This window comes from Tiliqua scincoides, chromosome 7, assembly GCF_035046505.1.
Source record: "Tiliqua scincoides isolate rTilSci1 chromosome 7, rTilSci1.hap2, whole genome shotgun sequence".
Lineage (NCBI taxonomy): Eukaryota > Metazoa > Chordata > Lepidosauria > Squamata > Scincidae > Tiliqua > Tiliqua scincoides.
Genome location: NC_089827.1, coordinates 65,285,413 through 65,307,103, shown reverse-complemented (window position 1 = coordinate 65,307,103; position 21,691 = coordinate 65,285,413). Strand labels below are relative to the sequence as shown.

The 21,691-nt window shown below is 41.4% G+C and overlaps 1 protein-coding gene across 1 annotated transcript in view; it reads right to left on the bottom strand.

Moving 5' to 3' along the window:
- Positions 1 to 1,659: 1,659 nt before the first annotated feature.
- The window catches only part of EEA1 (early endosome antigen 1), a 57,275-nt gene continuing 37,243 nt past the window's right edge, over positions 1,660 to 21,691 (bottom strand). The window contains exons 18-29 of the mRNA XM_066633383.1: positions 21,392 to 21,531; positions 18,995 to 19,325; positions 18,183 to 18,284; positions 17,572 to 17,766; positions 15,874 to 16,056; positions 13,209 to 13,394; positions 12,057 to 12,188; positions 10,526 to 10,711; positions 9,900 to 10,138; positions 8,848 to 8,968; positions 8,429 to 8,527; positions 1,660 to 6,447 (exon numbers count right to left, since the gene is read on the bottom strand). Of these exons, the coding sequence (XP_066489480.1) occupies positions 6,325 to 6,447; positions 8,429 to 8,527; positions 8,848 to 8,968; positions 9,900 to 10,138; positions 10,526 to 10,711; positions 12,057 to 12,188; positions 13,209 to 13,394; positions 15,874 to 16,056; positions 17,572 to 17,766; positions 18,183 to 18,284; positions 18,995 to 19,325; positions 21,392 to 21,531 (2,037 nt within the window). The 3' untranslated portion in view covers positions 1,660 to 6,324. The remainder of the gene's footprint in view (positions 6,448 to 8,428; positions 8,528 to 8,847; positions 8,969 to 9,899; positions 10,139 to 10,525; positions 10,712 to 12,056; positions 12,189 to 13,208; positions 13,395 to 15,873; positions 16,057 to 17,571; positions 17,767 to 18,182; positions 18,285 to 18,994; positions 19,326 to 21,391; positions 21,532 to 21,691) is intronic.

Here is a 21,691-nt window from a genome sequence, read left to right as displayed (position 1 = left end):
GTATAAAATACTACGAGGTATTTTACTCGTATTTGCAATTGTTCCTTTTTGTGCTGACTTCAGAAACTAACTAAATCCCGTGACAGGGCAGTGGTACTGGTGCAACTTCTGCTGTATCCCACGGGGGGATGTTTTTAGTTATTGGATGCCTCCTCAGGGTAAGGGAACATAGCTGACCCATAGCAGCTGCTATGGGTCAACATGTACCTGCACCAGGCCCGGGAAGGAGGCCAGGATTCAGCATGTCTGGTGCCAAACTCACTCCCCTCTGGGGCCTGATCTCCCTTTCTCCCACCCCATCACTGCTGCAGCCAAGAGCATCCCCTTCCCATCTTTGACATACACCCCCAATCCTGGTTCCTGTCTCATTCTTCTCCCTCCCTGCCCTATACATCTCTCCCACCGCCCATGCCAACTTACTGGCACCAGAGCATCCTTGAAGGCCACTGTAATGTGGACAGCACTGCTTGCAGTTTCCAGCAGCTTCCCAGTTGTGCACGATGCCAGCAGAGCTGCTATGCCACCGGAACACGATTTCCAATGGTGCAGCAGCCTGTTAGAATTGGGCCCTTTGAGATGCAACAAAGTTTTTACTACAGACTTGTCATTTCTGTAGAAGCTTTGAGTGCCATTTGAGGGCTTTGATTCAGGGAATTTGCATCTGCAGACAACTTGTCATTCAGATTTGCTAGATCACACAGAAAGTACCCAAGCCATGCTGCACCCGATGGCATATCTAGGGAAAATGGCACCCATGGCAAGCACTGAAATTGTGCCCTTCTCCAAACAGAGAAGGGGAGATCATAGGGTGGGAAGCCAGCCCTGTTCATTCCACCTCTGAAACTGGTGCAAAAATGCAGCATTGGCTGTGGTGCAAATGCACTATTGGCTGTGGTGTGGGAATATACCATCAGCAGAATGTGGGTAAGTCCACGTCTGGTGCCCTCCTCCAAGTGGCGTCCAGGGCAGATGTCCCCACTTGTTAACCCCTGCTAATTGGGTAAGAGGCACTTTTTCAAGTGGGTGCTCCTCTTTTTAGCAGGGGGAGAGTAACTGGCCCACCTCACCCCAGCAGTGTCTTTTCTAGTGGCTGTCTGCTGGTGTTCTTTTTGCATCTTTTTAGATTGTGAGCCCTTTTGGGACAGGGAGCCATTTAGTTATTTGATTTTTCTCTGTAAGCCGCTTTGTGAACTTTTAGTTGAAAAGCGGTATATAAATACTGTTAATAATAATTAATAATAATTGTCACACCCTAGATATGCCACTGGCTGCACCTCCATGCGGTTGCCAACAGTGGCACAAAAATTCAGCCCATTATCTGGCTGAACCACAAGAGAAGCCAACCTTCCATGTTACTTCCTGCAGTTATACGGAAGCCATTTTCAGCAGGTGCCAACCATTTTAATAATTATTAGTCAAAAAAGGTGCTAAATGAAATATGGTGGCACCAACAACAGCTGCCATTTTCATTCTCAGTTGGAGAGGAGATAATACATTTACCTCCACTTCTGATTTTGAACAGAAACAGAAAAGGACTGTCTGACCACAATCTGGATTTGCAAATGAATGCAATCAAAAAGGAAATATAAGCTTTCTGCTTTCTTGCATTAGCAAGAGTACAGCCCCTCCCCCCAAAAAATAGAGCCACTACAACTAGTATATAGAAAGGTTTAATTTTATTTTCAGCCCAATAACCGATTGGAATACAAAAGTAACATTTCCACAAGTCTCCACCCATGTGTTTCGTACAGAATTAGCTGATGCATGGTGTCATTTTCTTGCCAACTCCAGCTCTCATTACTTTCCAAATGCAGAGTTTAGGAATTATAGTGCTTACGCCAACTAAACTCTTTCACAATGTAAGGCACAACTACATGTCCACAAGTCGTAAATCACATCACTGGAAAGGAGGACTTAAGAGAATCCAGCTGATTTTTTTAAAAATGGCCATGCAAGACTTTCTATAGAGAATGCAAGTGTAAGAATCCAGTTGAAAGAATGGAAAAAAGTGCCGTGTTATGTAGATAAGGCTACCTTAATACAGTTCCTGTAAATATAAAGGTAAGCACACAAATTTTCCAATTCCAATTTGTACAATTATACAGAAAAATCCGTAAATATTATGCACAATATTCACACCTGCAACCAAAATAAACCAATCGGCACATACCCATTATAGCATTTATCAACTTCTTGTTTAGAGTTCTGGAATAAAAAAGAGGGTGATTTAATGGCATGTAAATGTTTAACAGTAGCCAATTTCCAACAAGACATATACAGCTGATCTAGCCCAACAGACTACAACTAGAACGGCTTGTGTTGATAATTTTATCCCGGTCCCAACAGCTACACGTTTTTAGAACTAAACTACAGAGGTCATGAGAGCACATGTGGGTCTACTGTAAGTTGAGACTACGTCCCCCAAAGCATACATAGCCAATATTACATTTTTGGTGAGACAAAACACTTTGCAAATTTGGTAGTCACCACACAGTACACTTTATATTATAGTGAGGAAACCCTATCAAAATGGACTAAAGTTAAATTTCCTATCAAGAGGTAGTTTAAATGAAATCTTATACATAGCGGCATCAAGTGTGAGACTGGAATTTTTTTTGTGGTTTTTCAATGATTTTATTATAAAAGTGACAAATCCTATACAAGCAGCATTTTGGACAGATTTCTATTATAAAAGATTTCTGTGTTTTCTAGCCCAAAATAACATTCTTCTCTTACCCCTTTGGTGCCGAGAGTTGGGACTTGTACACATGGGAGAATGTACATTGCGTGAGGGTCAACAACAGGTGACGTAGACCTGCCAACACCAGTCAGTCGATATCATCAATGAACAACCCGTTTAGAAATTTAGAAGGCGGCCAGTATTCAAACTTATTCAGATCAGGTGTGAAGAGGGGGGTGACAATTGAAAAAAAAAAATTTCAACTGAATTTAGTGCGTCTATCAGCACACAAGAGAAAAGTGATTAGTTGCCTTAACATAGAACAATTTCTGCTTAATCCAGTAAAAGTCTTCCCATATACTGCTATACAATGACTGCATAGAAAATACTGTGATGTTCCATGAACTGTGGCAGAAATAGACAATGCTCAAGACTAGCAGCTACTACTCATTTTCTAAGCTCTTAAATGGCAACTATAAACGTTTTTAGCATATAATTCTTTTAAGCTCTTCAGTAATTTGCAACAAAATGCAAACACAAATACATACATGGTCTTCGGTAGGTCACTTTCCACTCAACTTATTGCTATGGTCTGCAAAACAGACCATCCAGTAAATTCTGTAAGAGCCCATACATGGAAAACTATTTCACAATGTAAAATGTGCAAAAATGGCTATGCCCATATTTTTAAATTCTTAAAATAAAATAATGCTTGTTAAAGAACATGCAAAATCCTTTGCTATACATATGTTCCTATACATATGTCCTCTGGAATGCCTAATGATTACATGGATGTAATACTGTATTCCTATTGAGTTCCGAGGAGGACTGAAAATATGTTACTATGAATTTCAGTGAGCACCTATCTAAGAATACATACCTTTGTGGACCAACTACTACACCAGTTCTTGCAAAACAGCAGTTTCATTTCTTGCATATTGTGTTGATTACTCTAGAAAGTGCATAGTGCAAGTGACAATGCTAATTTCTTACCCTTCCTGAGGTTTTCTTGGGTTTCCATGGAAGTAGTTCACATTTCCAAACCGTAGCATTATGAGACATCTCGCATTCTTCCTCTAGACAAGGTGATGTTCACCCCCCTCATCTTCAAATATGTGTTTGTGTGATTTCTAGGGCTGCAATGTGTAATCAATTAATGAAATTGATTGAAAATCTTCTGACTAAAGAGCCCCTTGATGAATCAGGCAGTTCTTCATGTTCTCAAGTGAAAAAAGTCCTTGCCAGCCTTGCTATCTGTAAATGACTTTATATTTGCAGGTATCAAGGAAGGATCAAACATGAGACTCTCTTCATGTAAAGCACTAAAGCTTTGGCCATACACAAATATGATAGACCTCTGTTAACAACTGTTGTTTCTCCTTTCCTAGCTCTCATACTTCAGGGGAAAGTAACACCCAATGTGGCCCTAAGGGTATTCCTAAGCTGCAATACAAGGATATCAAACAAACAGGAAAGTACTCTCAGTTTACAACATCTTTGTATCATTTCTCTCCTTCAAACAAATAAGTCAAGGAAAACTACATGACATTTTAAACCAATCAAAAATCCAAAAGGATTCATTTTAAATGTTTTCTTATATTTCAGTAATCTTAGGATTTTATAAGTATATCATTACTTTTCATCAGCCCAGAAGCTTGGATCCAATGAGCTACTCAGGCACGCTCAAAGGCTTGGACATGCCCCAAACAATCTTTGACATCTTCTTTTTGAGAGACAAATCTCATGCTATATGAAGACCTGTTTTCAAATTTTCCTCAGTTTCAAAAGAAGTTTGCAGCATGGTGGATTTGAGGCTGGTTGGCAACCTTCAGTCTCGAAAGACTATGGTATAAGCCTACAGCACCCAGTATTCCCCGGTGGTCTCCCATCCAAGTACTAATCAGGCCTGACCCTGCTTAGCTTCCGAGATCAGACTGCTCAAGAAACACCAAATCCAAATCTCTCTTGGGTGCACAGAATCCATCATGCAGTTCTTTGGCTAAAATTCAATGTGTGCATAGATGTACGACCTCATCTTTCTCAACCAAAAGAAGAAAATATTCAGCAATGCAAAGATGAAAGACGCCATCCGCTACCTAAATCCAATCATTTAATTTATAACTATTTAAGCTGTACAAAATATGAAACCACAGTACTATAAAACCCAGGGCTAAGAAGCATCTTATTAAACTAATTCAGGTTACGCAACAGAGCGATTGATGGTAAAAGCTTGGTTTTTCTAAAATCTTTAAAGGTGTCCAAATAACAGAGTTGGCATTCATAGCTCAGGGAGACAAGCCAAAATTCTAACAAGAACTGCGGGCCAAACTACATATGACATTAAACCCATCTTTAATTTTCATCACTATAAATCAGCCACAGAGATCCGATCCAACCTAGGAGCATGGTGTGCAGTGAAAGGAAGGTTAAGCACTGTTCCCCATGCTGTTTTCATACAGAAAATCCCCCCTCGGAAGCAATGGTTTGCTCCCTAGGCAGACAGCCACTTTGGCAGCAAACCACTGCCTTGGGAGGTTTCTAAACAAAAATGCCACAAGGGAAAAGTGTTACAAAAACCCTTCAAGTGCCACATTCTTGTGCCAGAATGTGTCCCCCACAGCTAATTGTTAAAGATAAAAGAATCACTTCTGGTCCAATTTTACGTTGTCCATCTTCTCTAGACAAATTTAATACCAAATATGTAGTTTGGCCCTGACAAAGGAGACAAAAATACACACCAAATATGTTGAGTTACCTAGGTGACTTGTTAAATTTCCTAACTAGTTACACTGGAATTCCAATGTTTCCTGTATATATTTTCCTGGGTCTTTAATATAGTGTTCCCTATGAACAACAAAAAAAAGAAAATAAACAAAAAATGTTCCATAGTGCTCCAAAACATGAGCATAAGAGCGCAAGAAGGGGGAGGGTAAAATATTGCCTACCTCCAAGGTGGAAGAATAGGAACTTGTGTATTAAGGATAATGCATTCCACATAAGTACCTTTGATATGATGCGGAGTATTCTCAGAAGAAGTGTCTACACTGTAGTCTTAACACTGTTTTTCATCTCTGAGTAAAGCATATAGTGGGACCAGAGTGAAACAGTTGGAAAGTTTTAAAAGCTCAAGGCAGTTTTGCCACAAACTGGGCACACAGAACAGAAGTGGGCTCCCTCCAAGATAAAAGAAAACAGGCAAAAAAGCTGCTTGATTGGGGTAATTATGAACCTTTACACACTCCAATGCAGCCATTAAATTATAACTTTGCCAATACAGCAGCAATATTTGATACACAAAATCCCTGCAAACATTTTTACTTTAAAAGATGTTACTTTTCATCCAAGAAATCAGGATTAAAAAAATACATTGTTACTCCTCTGTTTAAACTTTATTTACAGGTTACTGGGGACTTGAACTTAACACAGAAGCTCTTGTAGGGTGAAACCAAATAAGCCATAGATAACTTCAGCCTCACAAGCAGCACAACTGTTTGACTTTTTATCAGGAAAGTGTATTTTAAACTATACTACAGTTTTGCCAATTGTTACAATCATCGCCCAAACCAAACAGTAGTCTGAGTGTTGTACGAAGTGCATAACAGAAACTTTTATTCTAGCATCAAACATTTAAAAGTTGAGAGTTGTTATCCTTGTAAATCGTTGAAACAAGTATCACAGACGCGAACAGGTTTCTTAGAAGAAGGAGTTAAGGCATTCTTCGATGAGCATTCGGCACAGAAAATATTTCCACACTGCCTACAGTGGTGCTGTGAAACAGAGGAAAAAAATGTTCTTATATAATCATACGAAGACATGCTCAGTTAGGCATAATGCCAAAGCATGGTATGGTGTGGGGCTACATGAAGAAGGCTTGTAGCTCATGCATTCCCCCTTGCGTGCTCCAGTTCCATTAGTCATAAATCGTAACTTGCTGTTACATCCCCACTGGACAGGTAAACTACAGGTTGTGTTTGTAAAGCTATGGTTTGAAGTTAGTTTACAATCCTGGCGTGGCCGACAAGTATGGTCTGTGTTAAAGAGGAAGTAACAGTTCAAGCCTATGCATGTCTACTCAAAAGCAATTCCCGCTGAACTCAACAGGACTTATGCCAGGGGAAGCATGTATCAGATTGCAGCCTAAATGAATCATAGAACTCCAGTGAAAGCGATAGTGCAGGAGCATAAAGCTTGCTCACCATGGCATGGGATTAATGTGAACCAGGTCACAAAATTTTAAAAAGAACACAGAATTGTAAATGGAGTAAATTAACAAAAGTGCACACGCCACTTTCTCAAGATCTAAATGGTGTGATGTCAAAAGTCTTCCCCACAACATTCCACACATCCCAGGATTTCTCCTAAAATATCCTCAGACACAAGATGTAATAGAATTATCCTGCCACAGCACAGCAGAGATGTGACCATGTCTGTACATGAGTTCATATGAGTTCATATAAGTAAATATAAGTATAGGTGCATATAAGTTTCTTTGAAATAACACACCAGGATGCCCTTTCCACTACTGGAGAACGTTTAGCAGGTCTGCTTGTTTCCAGGCAGGTCAGTACTGAAAGCAGCTCCTAAGCAAATTTGATGCTGGTACTGTTCAAGTTAATGTCTACATGCATGCAAGGCAGGATAGATCTCACTGTGAAGTTTTCATTGCCCACATCACAGTCCTTTAAGTGTTTCCATCTAGACCAGGGGTGCCCAAACCCCGGCCCTAGGGCCACTTGCGGCCCTCGAGGTCTCTCAATGCGGCCCTCAGGGAGCCCCCAGTCTCCAATGAGCCTCTGGCCCTCCAGAGATTTGTTGAAGCCCACGCTGGCCTGACGCAACTGCTCTCAGCATGAGGGTGACCGTTTGACCTCTCGCATGAGCTGTGGGATGAGGGCTCCCTCCACTGCTTGCTGTTTCATGTCTGTGATGCAGCAGAGGCAGAAAAGGAAAGGCCAGCCTTGCTTTGTGCAAGGCCTTTTATAGGCCTTGAGTTATTGCAAGACTCAAGCTTATATTCATTCATATAAGCTCATCTTTCATATATTCATTTATGTAAACTTATTCAAATTTTAAATTTAAATTAATTCTCTTTTTTTTTTGCCCGGCCCCCAACACAGTGTCAGAGAGATGATGTGGCCCTCCTGCTAAAAACTTTGGACACCCCTGATCTAGACCAAGTCTTCAGACGACAAAGGAGGAAGATGTCTGTGCGTGCTGGTGCTAGCGGGGCTTTTCCTTCACCCTCTCCCAAGGGGGAAGTTCCACGTCAAAGGGTAATAGGAATGATATGCTGAAGACAGGGAGACCAAAGGAGGCTGCCAGAATAGGGTTTTTATTATGGGATTTCCTGTACGTAGGGAAGGTGGGGTAGGGAGGAACCATCAAGGTTTGCTGTTCAGGTTTTCTGCAGTCTTGTGCCATATCACTAAGACCTTCTGTGCAGCCTGCATCAGCAGATTTAATGAAAGAAAATTTATACAGGGACTGAACACAGTGTTTGTGTCATCATCTCACTGTACTGCTTTGGGAGGACAGATCCTTCCTTAAACAAAACTGGCACTCCCCAAAGCTGATGTTTTTATCTGAACTTTTTTAAAAAACTGTTTCCTTGACAACACAGTCTTGTGACACCTTAAAGACTAACACAGTATTTCAAGACACGCTTTAATGGACTGGAGTTCACTAAAACACACTGCTGCACAGCTTAAAAAAAGAAATTCACACAGGATATTATCCAGACATACATACCCTTCTTACTGTTACGGAAAAGCCTTTCCCACAGGCCATGCAATTCTGAACCTCGTTGTCTTCAGCCCATTTCCTATTTAGTGCTTGCGTATGTTTGATCTATATAAAATTTTCAAAAGCAGAGGTGTCAGGGCACAAACATATCAATTAGGTCAAGGCCATCCAGGGAAATTCAACAGCAATGTTAATTACACAAGTGAGAACACACAAAGAGCGCTCTGCTCCAAAGCTAAGAACTCTAATCTAAAAGCATTTGCCCAAAACTTCTGCAACCTGAACAAATCCCTCCATTAGACCACCCTGACTGGGACCCTCCACAACCGGTTCATCTGTTAGCTCATCCCCAGAACGAACAGCAATGGCTACCTGAATAATTTAATATTAGCAACGCACTATATTTAGATGCCAAAATAGAATACCTGCAGTGACTGGTTCTCTCTGCCCAGCTCCTGCATGGCTGCAGTGGTGTCATCCAGTTTTCTTCGTGAGTCCATCAATTTGCTCTGAAGCTTTTCAATTTCTCCTTCACTTTTAAGGCACCTAATTGGGGAGAGTAAACACAGAAAACAATCTCCTAATGTGCCCATGGGATGCTGGGCTTCATCCTGCAGTTGGGTGGCACTCACCGATCTCTCCTCAAAGTAAGGGAATGTTTGTTCCCTTACTTCAGAGCTGCAGTACCCTTATGCCTTAGGATTGCGCTCTAAGACATTTATGAACTGGTCATGGGTTTTTTTGTTACTTAAGCTCAAGCTTGGAGGCAGGCTGTGCAGCATGGCCTTTCCCAGTTTGAAGAGACACTTGGCCAACAGTCTGAGGCTAAGAGGCAAAGAAGGAAGGCCCATAGCCAGGGAGACAGGCCAGGGACAGACTGCACTTGCTCCCGGTGTGGAAGGGATTGTCACTCCCAGATTGGCCTTTTCAGCCACACTAGACGCTGTGCCAGAACCACCTTTCAGAGCGCGATACCATAGTCTTTCGAGACTGAAGGTTGCCAACAACAAGCTCAAGGAGAGCTTCCTAAGGTTTGGAGGAGGCAGTTCATTAGTCATCTCAAATCCAAGAAAAAAATAATTACATCCAAGTAATCTGCTATGGCTTTCCATTGTATGCATGTTCTACAGAGCTACTTAAGCCATTTCTGCCCAGCCCACAGGTATACACATTTGATCGAACGTTGCATATATGCAACATTGGCCAGAAATGGCTTAGATTTCACATAAACCTGGAGTCTGCTCCAGGATTTTGAATTTTTAAATTGTAAATTCAATTTTTTTTTTAGATTTCCAGTTGTGTAGTTTACTCAGAGTGCACAATTTCTATTTCCATGGCAGATCATCAGGAAATTCTAGCATAAATTATACAAGGTCCAAGCACATACCAAAACAATGGGAAGATCTTTTCCTAATCATTTTAAGAACACACAACCATCATCAAAATCCATTAATCTGTTTTTCATTCAGTGATTTACCTCTCCAGCAGAACTCTCCTCTCATCTTGGTTATTTTGCACCGTGGCTTCCAAAACTGCAATCTCTCCACGCAGATCATCTGTTTGTTTCTCTAGTTCACCAACCCTCCTTTGGCTACTTTGCCACTCTTTCTTCACAGTTCCCAGATTTTCATTCAAAGCTGTGATCTGCATGCTGAGTTTACCCTCAGCCTCCTCGTGACTTTTACATTGTTCATCTTTCTCCTTGATCTCAACTTGCTAAGATAAAAAAAGACATAAAACATATGCAATCTGGCACTCCAGAAATTCAGAAAACCTGTTCAGGTATTATTTTTCTCTCAGATTGTATCTGGAGAGAGACAAGGAAGAGGCATCCAGCTTTCACACTCATTTCTCAACTCTTCTCATTGCTAGAAAAAGCAAACCAGAGAGAGCCTTCCTTTTACAAGAGTTTTAATTTGGGGTAATAATAATATTTGAACATAAACTAACAGCCCAATCTTATGCTCAGTCAGTGGCCAGATTGGGAGCATTGCAGCACTCCCCAGATGTAGCCAGACCCCAGAGATTTTAATCTCAATTTAAAATAATTTGTATGTCTATAAGCATACCCAATAGCAGCTGCCCTTCATATCAGACACTAACCAGCTTTGCTTCAACTGCAGCACATTTCTTTTTCAATTCTTCTTCTCTCTTTTTCATCTGATCTTTGATAACTTCCTGATTTTTTTTCTCCTGCTCAAGAGCTGTGTCGATGCTATCAACTTTTCCCTGTAGTTCTAGTTTTTGTTGAAACAGCAGCTGCTTGGCATCCTTTAGATTTTTAACCTCCTGTTAAAAAAAACATGTGGGATTAAAAGTACAAAATAAACATTTGTGAGACATATTTGTTCCATTAGACTAAGATGCATGAACATTTTACAATGTGTGTGAAACTAGCAAGAGGCTTTTCCAAGCTTGCAAGACAAAGAAGTAGAGCTACATCTTTATCTTAACTTTAAAAATGATTAATTAGTCTAAAACCGGCTGGTGTTTTGGTCTATGAACAATTCTAACCACTAGTGCAATGACTATGATGTTTGGAATATAAATCTACCATCAGAAAATTTCTGAAGAAATGAAAACAGTCTGTTTAAACTGACAACAATTTCAAAATGCCTGAAAAGAGAAGGTACATAGATGGAAAGAGATCATCTGAAGACCAAAATGGAAGAGGACACTTGAAGTATGAAAACTGAAGAACAGCAAAACCCAGAGGCATGCAGGTTAGAGAAAGTTCGGACTGGACTCAGAAAAGGTGCCTGTAGGATTGTGAGTGTCGGAGGTCAAACCCTGAAGTAAGAAGTAGAAACAACAAGGAAATGGAGGAAAGGGAAGGCTGGGATTTTCTAGCCAAATTTTCGTCACAGAAAGCTCTCATACTTAACTTCCTATAAGCCTGCCAGTACTAGCAAATAAGCTCTGAGAATAGACTGCAATACCATAGAACATGGTGTGACATCAGTAGTAGGTATATATTCGTCTGCAGTGTTTAGGGTGAGTGTGTATGCCTTGTATTCCAAGTGGTAAAGGTTTCTCTCAATCTTAGATGCATTTAAAGATTAAGTAAGAAAATGTTAGTTTAGATGGTGCTAATCTAATCCAATCCACCTACATCACTAGCTGGAAAGGAATTTAACTATCATGGTCAAAATGTAGGATGAGACATGGCATACCAGAAGGTCACAGCCCAGCTGTAGTATTATTCAATTCCAAGAGCTTTAGAAGCATTATGTGAAGACCTGCTATGCTCTAGGATCAAGACTAGACAAGCAAGGACTGTACTGGATAGAGAACAGTGCTTTCAGCTCCCTTGACTTTACTAAGTTTGCAACCTTGCAGCAACAACCTTGTATTACAACAACTTACGTCGGTGGCATAGCTGGAGGGCGGCAGAGCACTCAGCCTGGCAGGGAGATGGTGAGCGGCCCCTCCCTTCAGAGCCATTCCCGGCGGGGGGGGGGGGAAACAGAGCTGTATGGCTCCATTTTGCCCCCCCCGCCAGGAATGGCTCCGAAGGGAGGGGCTGCTCGCCCACCTCCCTGCCAGGCGGAGTGCTCCGCCCCCCTCCAGCTACGCCACTAATTTACGTAAATCCTTGCTCTTAGCCACCTGGGACACCCATATTTTGGCATACCTTCTCAAGTTCTTCTTTGCAGGTTCTAGCCTCTTCCCTCAGTTTAATGTTTTCATTCTCCAGCTTGCTGCTCCTGTTTTGAAGCTCTGTCGTTTTGGATTTTTCATTAGCCAAGTCTTTTTCTCTTAAAGCCTTACAGGGAAAGAAATAAAAAAAAGACTTCTTTCAGTTGAACCGTGCTATTCAGAAACAGAGTTCCCTCTCAATAACTCAGTTATAAAAACCAAATGTTATATATCACTGTCATCATCTAAAGAAGCAATTACTTACTCTGAAGTAAGCCCCACCAAAACCAATGGTACGAAATCTGTGCATAGGATTCCATCTAAAAAGGGGTCATTTCTACATTATATATCAAAGCATAACTTTAAAGTCTTATATCATTTTATTATTGTAATGCAAAATGTACATGTCTAACAATAGGTTTGGGCATTTCATGCCATCTGGATGTTATTTTTAATAAGTGAAATAAATGCTGACATTTTCCCGGTTTATCCTCCTCTCCCGTTCTTTCCCCCTCCTCTGTTGTCTCCTGGTGTCAAATTTAGATAATAAGTCCCACAGGACAGGGAACCGGTAGAGCAGCAGCCGTTTCCTACAGTTTTTTCAGGTCAGACTCCACCAGTCCTGACACAACCTCCATTTACGTGGCACACCGAGTACCTGCAACTGCACGGAAAGGAGGTAGGTCACAGATTCCCGAAATATATTCACACACACAGGTCCTGTACTGCTCACATTCAAGAGTCCACAATTTTGGTTCAGCCAAATCAGGTCAGACAGTTGAGCTCCAAAAGCAGAAGATGGATTTGAGGGAAGGAGGGGCCCTTGGTTGCAAGGGCACCTCCGCTGAGCTTGGCCAAAGATCTCTCCCCCCTTCTCTCTCCCACTCCAGGGCAGGAGAGGGAGGTGCAGGTTGCACTGGACATGACAGCAATTGTGGGTTGACAAGGAAAACCATCTAGCAGTTGTGGAATGCCACTCGTAGTACATTCCCACATTTCTTCTGACAGAACTACAAGCTTACATTAGTGCACCAATGTGTCTTTTTAAAAAAGTAAGAGAAAAACAATGAGTTATTTTTTAGAAAAAGTCTCCAGAACACTCTGCCAAAGCGGCAAAAAGAAAAAGTGACAGGTGAAAGTCAATTACCTTGTCCTTTTGTATTTCTTGTAACACTTTCTCCTGCTCTTTCAGCTGTTGTTCTTTTTTTGACACATCGTGCTCCAGAGTAGATCTTGCCATTTTCAGTTCTTTGATCAACTGATTGTGATTACTAATTTGATTTCTGTTTGAGATCAGTTCCTCCTGAGCTAAAGCAAGTTTCTCCTCTGCAGACTACATTTGAAGAGAGAGAAAAAATCTCTAAATACCTGCCACAATTGCTACAATTCCAGAGTAAGCAAGAGCCACAGTAGTAAGTACCTCTAACCACAAATGTGAACAGAGAGATTTCATGTTATAGTTAAAGCACTACTATCAGCGCGTCACAGGTTGCAACTTCAAAAGGTACTTTTCAAAACACAAACCAAGTAAAGAGAGAGAGAGAAAGACAGAAGGAATACATAGATTACTATCAATGCAAGGAAAATGACTCTGCTAAACTGGCACCACCCTCCTGCCCTCCACCAGCACAGTGACGTAAGCCTTGGCAAAGCTCACGCACATCTTGGGTTGAGAGACAAGGGGTGCAATCCTACAGTTGACTTGGGCCGGCCCAAGTCTCTTGGGCTGGCCTAGGAGGGTTGCAAACATGCCGTAAAGCACATTTGCACCTCCATGGGAGAAAGCCGCGTTGGTGCATCTAGAATCGCTGATGCATGGAGGCTGACATAAGCCTCCGCAGCGGCTTCCCCGCAGCCGCTAGTGTCGGCACGCCGGCGCCGACACAAGCAGCAAAGGTAGGTGTGGGGGGCAGGGAGGAGGGAGGGAAGGAGGTGTTTCTGGGCAGGGGAAGGGTGGGCGATGCGCAGCCCTGGGGGCAGGCATGCAGGGAGCCGGAGGCGGGGCTGGGACCCGGCAGTTATGTCGGATCCCAACCCCCGTCCCCGCAGAGAACAGAGCAGCTTTAAGCTGCTGCACTCTCCTCGAACTTGTGCTACCTCCAGAGAATTGCCTGCTCCAGCACAGGTGTGGATTGTGCCCTGTACTGATAAGCTGCCATGCAAATTGCCACAACTGGTTACACTAGTTCTTGGCCAGCAAAGAGCATGTTAAAGACAGTGGAGGCAGATTTCATACTTCACAGATGGATCAGACAGTATCCTGATCCTAAATACACTGCTATGAACTGTAAGGGCATCAGCCTAGCTTTCCACAGTGCTGAACAGTGCAGCTGTGCAGACTGGAACCTAAATTATACAGTTGTTCAGTTATCTATTTAACCCTTCTCAGTCCCAGAGGCCAACCCTGAAGTCACTGAAACAGCAAGTTATGCTTTCCTATATGCTTCCTCTTAGCAAGCTGATGATGGCCAAACTAGGCACTTAGATGAGGACGAAATTATCTGATGTGCATAGCAAGGGAGCAAATGGAGAAAAGGACGCCTGAGATGAAAGACAGTAATGGGAATGGAAGATGATCAGGTGTGACCTTCTTGCCTTTGGCCCAACACTTAAATTGTTCACCAGTCCTTACTTGTACATCACTAACATTAATCTTTTAATACAGCCAACACTGCCTCATTATTTTTCACATTTTTGTACCATCCATCCTCCAAGGAGCTCAGGGTGATGTACACAGTTCCTTTCCTGTGAGGTAGGTGAGGTTTAGAGACAGTGACCGGCCCAAAGTTACCCAGGAAACTTCATCGCTGAGCAGGGACCTGGATCTTTCAAGTTTAAGTCCAGCTTCTAAACCACTACACTTTCCTGGCTCTCAGGATGATATAGCTCTCTCCATTAGGGATATGTACAGTATAAAATTTACCATTTTAATGATCTGTGCAGGCTAACTCTCAAGGGCTGCTACTGCCTTGAATCCAAAACACCATATACACATCCAGATACCAGATAGGCATCTTTATTTTGCTTACTCAAAGTTTGTAAGAGAAGGATACTCTTGCTGCCTTTTTGTTTTGGACTGACACACTCTACTTTGGGCACTTAAGTAGGCCATATAAATATCTTAGCATATGTATTTTAATGTCTTAATTCACACTGTAGTTTTACATAAGCTGGTAATGAAAAAGCATGTCAAAGAATGATGTTCCCCAAATATTCCAGCAGATGGTGCCATCATCATAGTACAAAACTGCTATCCACTAACAGTACCACAATGCCATTTCAGCAAATTTATTCTCCCCCCCCCACACTCATTAGCATTTCATTTAAGTGGCAAGCACTTTATTAATCCAAAGAAAAATAAGAATATCACAGCATAAGGCCCCTTACACCCTGCAGTTCCTCACATTTTTTTTTTAATGACTACACATGGACTTTATTCAGTCCTCCCCTCAACATTAATTTTTTTCCCCTGGGGGAGGTGGATACTGCATTTTTGACCTTTCAAAGTTTATGTGAAACCCCTCTGGAACATATCAAAGTCTTCTCCCCCTTTTTAGCACACTCTAAACAAGTTATGGTGTCAGAGAAGTACCCACAATCAGAAGGAGAAAGAGCAAATATGTAAAAGAAATGCGTAAAGAACAGAATGAACACATCAAAAGAAAAAAACCATTCATTTAAAAAAATCTGCACCACAGGGATACTGGAGCAAACACACCTTCAGTGCCTATTAGAGCGTACATCCCTACAACCGTATACACAAAGAAAGATGCCCACCTTGTATGAATAAACCTTGAAGCAATTTAATGTACCTTAAGGTCTTGCCGAGTAGCCAACAGCTCAGACTCTTTACCATAAATATCCAGCTGAAGTTTTTCCATATTTTCTTGGGTTTTTTTATGAGTTTTTTGAAGCTCTGCTATCTTTTCCCTTTCAGCTGTAAGCTCTTGTGAGGACAGTGTTACCTGCTGCTGCAGTTTATTCTCTAGTTCTGCCTAACACACATGCACAGAGAAACAAAAAACAAAACACATTTCTTTCATACACAAGGCAATCAAGGCAAGGGTCAAATGTAGAAACACAGAAGTCTAGATACCATGCCAGTTGGACAAGATGCATCATTTCACTTCCAAGTAAAACATTTTACAATTCTTATCTCAACTGCCCTTCATACACCATACACCAGGGCAAATCTGTAAGATAGAGAATTGCTTAGGGCCTAGTGCAGACAGCATGGTGAAGAGACCTAGAGAGGTCACACATGCAAAAGTTAAAAGCTAGCCATGGTTAGCTTTCAAACAAGTTGGATACCAGAGTCTGAAGCTGATCTGTAAATACTAGCATTAACCTTAAGGCAAACATTACCCTACATCAGTGGCAAAGCTAATAAAACTGGTGCCTGGGGTCAAAGAAGATTTTGGAGCCCACCCCAAAGAGCCCCCACTTATGAGCCCCACTGAGATTTATACACGCCTGTCTAAGAATCTATTCACTGTACCAAACTGACTCAACGATAAAGACACTCAGATGATATTTAAGTTGTTTGGTTACTCTACACATCTGGTAGTAAGCCTTGAACTACAATATTAAGGCCACTTTGGCCATAACTAGAAGTGTTTGTTTCCAGTGAGTAAGACAAGATTACAGCTTATGTCTTACCAAATGCAATGGAATTACTTCTGAGTAAAATAAACAACACTGTTTTCAAACACCTCAGGCCAACGTATATTGACTGCAGTTATATTGTTGACACAGTAGATAGAGAGGTTTTTGTCCCTCTTTCCCAATCCTAGAATCAGGCACCATCCAATGAAATAGACTGGAGGCAAGTTTAAGATATACATATGGAGGTAGTACTTCACACTGTAAATAGTCAGTCTATGGAATTTGTTGCCACAAGATGTGATGATGGCCAATAGCTTGGATGGCTTTAAGATTGGAAAAATTCACTGATGGATAAATCATCAATGGCTATCAGTCATGACGAACCACCAGACTGAGCAGATGTATACCTCTGAATGCTACTTGCTGGAGAGGAATGTGAGAACTAGAGCATGCCTGTGGAATTCCTAGTGGCAACTGGTGGGCCAATGTGGGAAAGAGGGTGTTGAATTAGACGGGCCTCTGGCTTAATCCAGCAGAGCTTTTCGTGTGGCTGAAAAAATCCCAAGCCCTCAAGAACATTCTGACTGCACATTTCTAGCCAGCAGTAATGAAGTTTCAAGCGCTGACTGCAAGGTACTTATACAATTGTACTAGATTTTAAAGAACCAGCCAGGATACATCAATGCTCACTGCAACTGCTCTATATTCCCAAGGGTTGTTTTATTCTATGAGAACAACACAAGGCTACAGCTGAATACACAGGAGAGAAACAGCTAGACAATATCAGACAGAATAAACTTTTACGGGATCTGTCACTTTACAGTCTACTGCATCAAGGTCAGCGGTTCTTTCCCTCACATCCAATATTAACATCATCATTCCAGAAGAAAGTGCAGGTCTATTACCTTTTCCAAAAGAGCAGTTTTTAATTCAGCTTGTTGCGTTTCATTTTGTTTTCTCTTCTGGTCAAAAGACTCCTTCAGCTCTTTTAGTTTCACCTGAAGCTGCTGTTCATTCTTTTCCTTTTCTTTCAGAACCCCTTGAATCTGCATAACTTGTGTACGGGCTGAATCAAGCTCTGTTGTCAGCTGTTTGGAGATCTACAGACAGACATGTAGCACTAAGAGTTATTGCTGCCTCCAGTGGTATAATGCTGCTAGTTTCACATTATACCTTTCACATTATACCTTTTCAAAGTCTGCGTTGGCACTGATGTATCATTCGCAATAACTTGCTCCGTGCTTTTTGAAATCTTTTGAAACCATGCATTTTGAATGTATGAATCAGGCATACGAATATTGCAAAATTCTTAAAGTCTTTTTTGAGACACATGCAGTTATTTAACCTACAACTAATGAATTGATTGTTCTCCTGAGCAATGACTGCCTAGTGTGCAGGACTCGAAAGAATACTACTATTCCCTTTGCACAGGGGCTGATTCTAGCAAAGATTTTTGAGAAAATAGCCACATCATGTTTTTCATGTTTGCTGAAAAAACAAAACTGGTCAACATTACCCCTTCCTGTTTTTCCAGCGAGTTCTTCAGTTCATTCTGTTCTTTAGCTATAGATTCTGACTGTACTTGCAGTTGACGTCTAGCTTCTTGACAAGATTTCTCCTGTGGGGGGGGGGGGGAATACAATCAGGTTGTTCATTATTTCAATCACCATACCAGTCACTGTTGATAATAAAATGAGGAAGAAAAATCACCATAGTTTACAAGTCATGATGACTGTACGCAACAACCGAGTTTGAGAGGTAGCATATTTCTAGTTGCCAGATGCAACGGAGTGGCAAAAGGCTACAGGTCTCTTGTTGTCCTGTGTGCTCCTTGAAGCATGTAGTGGGCCACTGAGAGATACAAGAAACTGGACTTGATGGGCCTTTGGCCTAATCCAGCAGGGCTCTTCTTATGTTCTTAGCAGCAAGACCATCCAATGATAACTAACAGATTTTATTAATTTTTTTTTATACCCTGGCATTCACTGAAGAGGGAAATGAATTTTTGGAATGACATCTTAACAACAGGTTATAGTAAAAAGCCTTCATCTTCTAAAACAAGACTCCCATTTATTTCTAGAACTCTGTTAATGTTTTTTATAGTTAAGCTGAAGAGTTTTGGCATTTTTAGGATAAAAATGGAAGCAGCCTAGCACAGCAGTGAATTCTTGGAGGTGTGAAACAGAAGTCATCTAACATATTAGTGAAAAACTCATTGCATCAGCTCTGGCAACAAAACCCAGATCTGTCACAGCAGAAGCAGCCAACATACAGAGACATGCAAACTGGTCACAGAAAATCTGTATCTGCTTAAAATTCATGTCTCACCATTTCTGCCACTGCTGCCTTTCCTTTTTGTTTCTCCTTTTCCAATTCATCTTTTGCTTCTTTCAAAGATTCAGTGCTTTTTGACAGTTTGTCTTTGAGGACTTTGAGTTCCTTTAACAGGGTATCTTTTTCTAACTTTGTTTTCTGTAAATCTTCAGTCACTGCTCGCAACTTTTCACCCAATTCCTGGTACTGCCTGCTTGAATCTTTATGAGATTTCTCTATTTCCAGTTTCAGTCTTGCCCTTTCTTCCTCTTGCTTTGCTATCTGTTGGTTTGCATCTTCTAGGGCATCACTTTTCTTCTGTAGGTCTGATCTGGCACTAGATACTCTAGTATCATAAAACATAAAACAACATTTTCAGTACTAAACTGAATAACCAGCAGTAGCATTTAAACAGTGCAAGTAAAGTGTTCAAGGTGCTTCCCATATGTTAACTTAATAATGTTATTAGTTTTACTAATGGTAATTTAATATTTGTCTTCAGATAACTAAATGATATACTGACGTTTATAAACTGCACTTCGCAGTAAAATGCAATTTATAAATCAATTAACAAAGCCATGAATAGCTTAACAGATCCAACTCCAAGCAATTTTGAAATATTACACTTTTCCATAAAATGCATGTCTGCTCAAGTTAAGTGTGCAAATCTCAACAGCTTCCTTTGTACTCTTACAATCTATTCAAGACCATCTTTTAATAAACATTGGGAACACAGAGCCTCAAAATGCAAGGCTCTTGGAGAGAGTTCATCACATACCTATTAGTAAACTTGAATTGTCTTAAGAGAACACCCAGTGGCAGCTCTTCCACTTGGTAGAGGCCATAGCTCAACAACAGAGCACAAGCTTTGCATATATAAATCTTCAGGTTCAATCGATGGCAACTTCAGCCAAAGGATCTTCAGTGGAAGGGCTAACAAAACAGACCCTTGCCTGAAGCTTTTGAGAGACTCTGTCAATCAAAGAATGCTCCATTGGACTAGACAGACCAGTGGCCAGATTCAGTATCAGGCAGTTTTATATGTTCAACCTCACCAATACCGCATTGACTGAACCACATTGGTAGGTTGATTCAAAATCTCAGAAAGCTATACAGGTCCAGCCTATTTATACACGGATTTTTTATACACGGATTTGACTCAACACGAATGGCCCCTGCAAATGAGAAATAATGTGCTGATCCCTGGAGAAGGGGAAAAATGCATCCCTTTAAAATCAGTTTTAAAAACTTAACAGTCCTTTAACAACAGCCTCCTTAATTAGAGAGAAAGAGAGAGGGCAGCAGGCTAACAATCCATCAATCCTTCTCTCTCCTTCGAACCCCTCCCTTCCCCCAGCATGTGAAAGAAACTTGATCATTTTGCATTGGTGAAGGGAGGGGCTGAGTGAAGTGCTGATGGATTGTCTTCTTAATGACTTTTATCTTAGAGTCAAAAGGTCAGCAAGGCTGTTTTTCAATCAATGGAGCAAAGAAAGTTTGATTTGCTATAGTGTGTTTTTTTAAACCCACATGAGTGCTTGGAAGGAACCCACGCAAATAATTAGTCTCAACCTGTATGTTCAACATCATCCCATTTTTCAAGAGCCATTCATTTAGCTTCTTCCCTTTACCTGTTGTTGGCATCCATGAATCTTTTAATATCTTACGCACTAAAGCCCCACCCCTGTATTTATTTATTATTATTTAAAAGATTTATACCCTAGCCTTCCCCCACCCATAACTGGAAACTCAGACAGTTTTTCCATGACTCTACTGAAGTTTCTCTTTGCAAACCAAGGTCTTACAAAACTTCATAGCACAGGGAGACCCATGGCTCAGGAATGGAGGACACATCAGAACAGATCCTAGTTACGTGAACAAAGAGACAAATGGGTAGTATTGACAGGTCTCAACACTAAAGGGAAAGCAGGATTTCTGCTCAGTAGAAATACAGTGGGCCCTCCTTATCAGCTGGATTGGCATCCACGGATCTGAATACCCCCAGATTCCAAGCCTGGAGGGCCTCAGAAGACCTCCAGGATGAAACTTCCAGTTGTCTCCAGGAAGTCTTTTGGAGGAGGCCGAGAGCTATGCACAACTTCCAGAAGACAAGGTATAGCCCCAGGTAAGTTGCTGACAGTGCCATGCCATTCCCTCCCCCCCGATGCAGTTATCTGCTGAATTCAGTATCTGCAGGGGGGGTCCTGAATGGAAACCCCCCCCCCTGCAGACACCAAAGGCCCAATGTACTGTGCAGGAGCAACAGCACACTGTGCCTTTTTCTAGGTCACTAGATCACAGAGTTGTTCAGTCTGCTCCTGTATAGGAGCAAAACCATAACCAATGTTTCCAGGTGCACTTAACCTTTGGATTTCGACTATAGAGCAGTAACATTTAAGAAATCTGACATACATTTCTTTTTCTGCGTCTAGTAGTTTGGTGAGTTCTGCGGTTCTGAGACTTAAGTCTGCACATTGTTGCCTTTGCTGCTGTAGCTCCTGAAATGCTTTTTCTCTACTTCCCGTAACTTCAAGAATGTCAGCTTCAAGTTTCTGTAACAGACATTTGTAGAAATTTAACCAACTGCCACAAAATAAATTGTCACAATAAGAAAAGGAGACATTTTTATTTCTGTAAATTCCCCATTCTTCTAAGTGGACAAGCTGTCAATTGTGGCATTAGCGTACCCCAGATCATCAGAAATATTCCTTA